The sequence below is a fragment of the Gossypium hirsutum genome, chromosome D05 (assembly GCF_007990345.1).
Source record: "Gossypium hirsutum isolate 1008001.06 chromosome D05, Gossypium_hirsutum_v2.1, whole genome shotgun sequence".
Classification (NCBI taxonomy): domain Eukaryota; kingdom Viridiplantae; phylum Streptophyta; class Magnoliopsida; order Malvales; family Malvaceae; genus Gossypium; species Gossypium hirsutum.
In genome coordinates, this window is record NC_053441.1 from 51,747,031 (window position 1) to 51,750,800 (window position 3,770).

The following is a 3,770-nucleotide window of genomic DNA, read 5'->3' on the forward strand; positions in this document are numbered from 1 at the left end:
AGCAAGCTACCTCTTTTGTTTTTCTTCCTTGTAAATCATCGGATACGAGTTGTCGATTGGATTGCTTTTGAAGATCACACTATCCAATAACTATACAGTAAACTAATTGTTTATATTTTGGTCCAAGTTATTAGGGGTGAGTAAAATTGGATTCGATTCGAGAAACTCGATAAAAAATTCAAATTTTGAAATTAAATAAGTTCGAGTTATTTGAGTTTAATCAAGTTATTTGGATCAACTAGAAATAAAAAAATTAAGTTTTCATTTTATAACTCAAATATGAATTACAAAATTTTATTTATCCGAAATCAGAATAAGAAAAAGCAAAACTACGTCATTTGATAATGTTTATGCATTAAGTTAAAAGACAAACCACTATATTTGTTTATGTAGTTAAGTAATTGTACTTTGTCTACTAGTTAAATAATCGGTCCATGTAAACACAACATTGAGTATAAATAATTGGATTCGTTAACTCAACTTGACTTGACTCAAAATTTTTTTGACTCAATTGATTCAATTAAAAAAAATCAAATGATTCGATTGCTATAATAGTATTCGTCAACTCTACTAACTTGAAATTTTTGACTCGATTGACTCGACTCGATCAAATGCTCACCCTACCAGTCATAAGTGGCATGTAGTTAGGATGTTTTTTTATGTGTTATAAGCATACATATATGCTTTGTTATTTGAAGTATGAGATGTGTGTATTGATGTAAATCTCAATTAGTATTTGGTTGTTTGTGGTGTGTGATGGCAATGGTATGATTTTGCCTTTAAATGCATTTTGTAAGGTTGATTTGGAATGTTGAATGATGCAAATGCTTAGTAACTGGTAAATCTGGTTGAGTTTTGTTTAATAAATAGGTATATTGATAGTTGAGAAGTATGAAATCAAGTGTTACACTGAATGATATGTTTAAGTGTGAATTGTGGTGCCAAGTGATGGCATATAGTTAGGCACGTAGGATGAATGATTTGGCATGTTTTAGGCATGTTGAATGTGTTTTAACCATATGAAAGTGATTGGAAAAGGTTAGGTTCACTATCAAGAATGGATGTTGATTTGGCTTGCATTAGGGGTCATTTGGATGCACACAGCCTGAGACACGGGCTGCCACACGGCTGTGTGTCTTATTAATTTTAGGAGCAAGATTTTTCACATAGCCGCAGCCAGTTACACGATCTGAGCACATAGGTGTATGATAGCCACATGGGCATATGGGGTAGCCACACGGCCATGTCTCTGAGCCACACGGGCTAACCACATAGTCGTATGACCCTTATTTTTAATTTTTCCATATTTTCTGTTTGTTTAATAGTCCCTATTTGTTTCCAAACTATTTCTGAGGTTCCATAGGCTCAATTAAGGTCGTTTTGTATGAATGCTATGATTACTGATGGAAATTGATTTATGATTTTTAAATTGATTTTATATTTGTTTAAATATATTAGATACGTTAATCGCAGTAATATCCTATGACCCTATTTCGATGACAGACACGGTAGGGGTGTTATAGAGTCATTCTGAGGCGTTATAAGGAGATCCAATTATCCAATAGTAAGTTAAGACAAGTGTTAAGAACATGTTTCATGTTCTTCAACTATTTGGTAAGACAAGTATAAGAGCATGTTCATGCTATATGAATAAGAACAAGCAAGTTTTTAAATATGATTTTACAAACTTATATTTTTCTGACAAGCAAGATTTTCAAACTGGGTCTTATATATTCACAGTGAACCCAACACATGAAACACTTTCCAAACTAAGTTCTTTCTATTTAAACTCTTATTTTAAGTATACTCTTATGTCTTCTGAATATTCATTGAGTTCTCAATAAACTCACTCACTCCTCTCTTACTTTACAGGTAAGTAGATCGTGAATGGTAGTGATAAGGTAGATGACTTGGGCGAGGTTAATTCCTGAACAGATACCAGCAAACTTGTGAGAAAGACGATGGGATTAATTGTATGGGTTTAGTCTTATTATAGCTGCTACTATTATTGGAAATTTTTTCTAAAGTATGGATAGCCAATACATGTGTTTGATGTCTTACCTAAGCTAGTGTCTCGTGTGCATTTAGAGTAAGTGAGAATGCCTCCCCGTAGAGTAGGTGCAAATTGTGAGTGAAACTACTAACCCTTCTGAAGGTGACAGGACTTTAGCTACTTTTGAGTGACTCACAGGGTGAATATTCTGGAAGATTGCATGGAGCCATTAGTGCAAGCTATGATTGGGGCTTTTCAAGAAGCTATTGTTGCCAACACTGCCTCTGCGAATTGTGGATTGCCATTAGAGTGTCTGCAAGCTCTAGGTGGTGAAGAATAGTGGTCTTAGAGGATCCGATCCTACCAAGGTTGAATATTGGCTTGAGGGTGTTGAGAAAATCCTTGAGCAAATGGCATGTTTTGATCATGAGAAGTTGGGATGCACTGTGTCCTTACTCACCGGTAAAGCCCATTATTGGTGGAACATTGTGAACTAAGGAACTGCTACAATTGGTTAACATAAGGGTTCTTCTTGGGAAATTTTAAGAAGAAGTTCATGGGCGAGTAGTATTTGGAAGCTCGCAAATGTGAATTCACCAATTCAGTACAAGGCGAGTTGCTTATGGCTGAGTACGAGGAAAAATTTGTGCGACTAAACCAGTACGCATCATAGATGGCTCAGAAGAGAAGGTTTACTGTTAACGTTTTTTCTTTGGGTTGCATCATGATATCCAGCTTTATTTGGTGACTATGACGCAGCGAACTTTGATGAATTGGTTGACAAGCCAAGGCCATCAAGGAGATTAAGGCTCTGTAAACTGAAGTTGTAGTAGGAAAACAAGTGTCTGGGTGAGCATCCAAAAGGAATCGTGACTTGTAAAATTTTGACAGGAATGTTAAGTGAAGTTTCAGATTGGATCAGTCACGGTAACAAAATAACACCCGGGATGGAAATGAGGGTTCGCAGAAGTCTACAAGCTAGCCACTTTGTGAGCAATGTGAGCGAAGACATCCTGGTCAATGTCGTAAAATGACCGGGGGCTATTGTAAGTGTGGTTCCAAGCACCACATGATTAAGGATTTCCCAGAATGTTAGGAGAGATCGTAGGCTCAAATTGCAACCGCTACTCAAGTTCGAGCTGGTGCTCGTGGACGAGGAAGGGGCAGGGATGGTGAAAGAAAAACAAGTTGGGCAACAAACTTTGGCTCACATTGTTGCAACCCAAGATGAGACTAGAGACCCCACACAAGTCTATGCTGTGAGGGAACTTCATCCGCAAGGTGCCATCGATGTCATTATAGGTACCTTCACTTTCCAAACTATTCTATTGTTTTCCTTGATTTACCTTGGTTCCACGCACTCGTATATTTTGAGCGAGCTATCTTGTGAGTTGGGTTTGGTGAGAGTATATTGGTCAATAGAGTGTACCGTAGGTGTTCGTTAGTGATCCAAAGGCAAGTTTTCTTCCCAAACTTGATGGAGTTGCCATTTTATGTGTTCAGAGTGAACTTAGGGATGGATTGGCTGACTGAGCATAAAGCCAAGGTCGAATTCAAGTTGAAAAGGGTCACTCTGTGAAGCTGTGAAGGCAGGGAAGTTGTGGTGGTTGGTGAGTGAGCTAAATTTATGTCTAACGTGGTATCGACGTTGAAGGCAGAAAAGATGCTGGGTAAAGGCTATGAAGCCTATCTGACTTTTATGATGGGTTCGTAGGATATGGTGAAAGGAGTTTGCGGGAAACGAACTGTGAAAAATTTTCCTAATGTGCTTCTTGAT

The 3,770-nt window shown here is 37.5% G+C and overlaps 1 protein-coding gene across 1 annotated transcript in view; it reads left to right on the top strand.

The window, feature by feature from the left end:
- The window catches only part of LOC121217196 (uncharacterized), a 4,345-nt gene extending 2,012 nt beyond the window's left edge, over positions 1-2,333 (top strand). Inside the window, exon 2 of the mRNA XM_041092726.1 lies at positions 2,192-2,333. Within this exon, the coding sequence (XP_040948660.1) occupies positions 2,192-2,333 (142 nt within the window). The remainder of the gene's footprint in view (positions 1-2,191) is intronic.
- Positions 2,334-3,770: the final 1,437 nt, after the last annotated feature.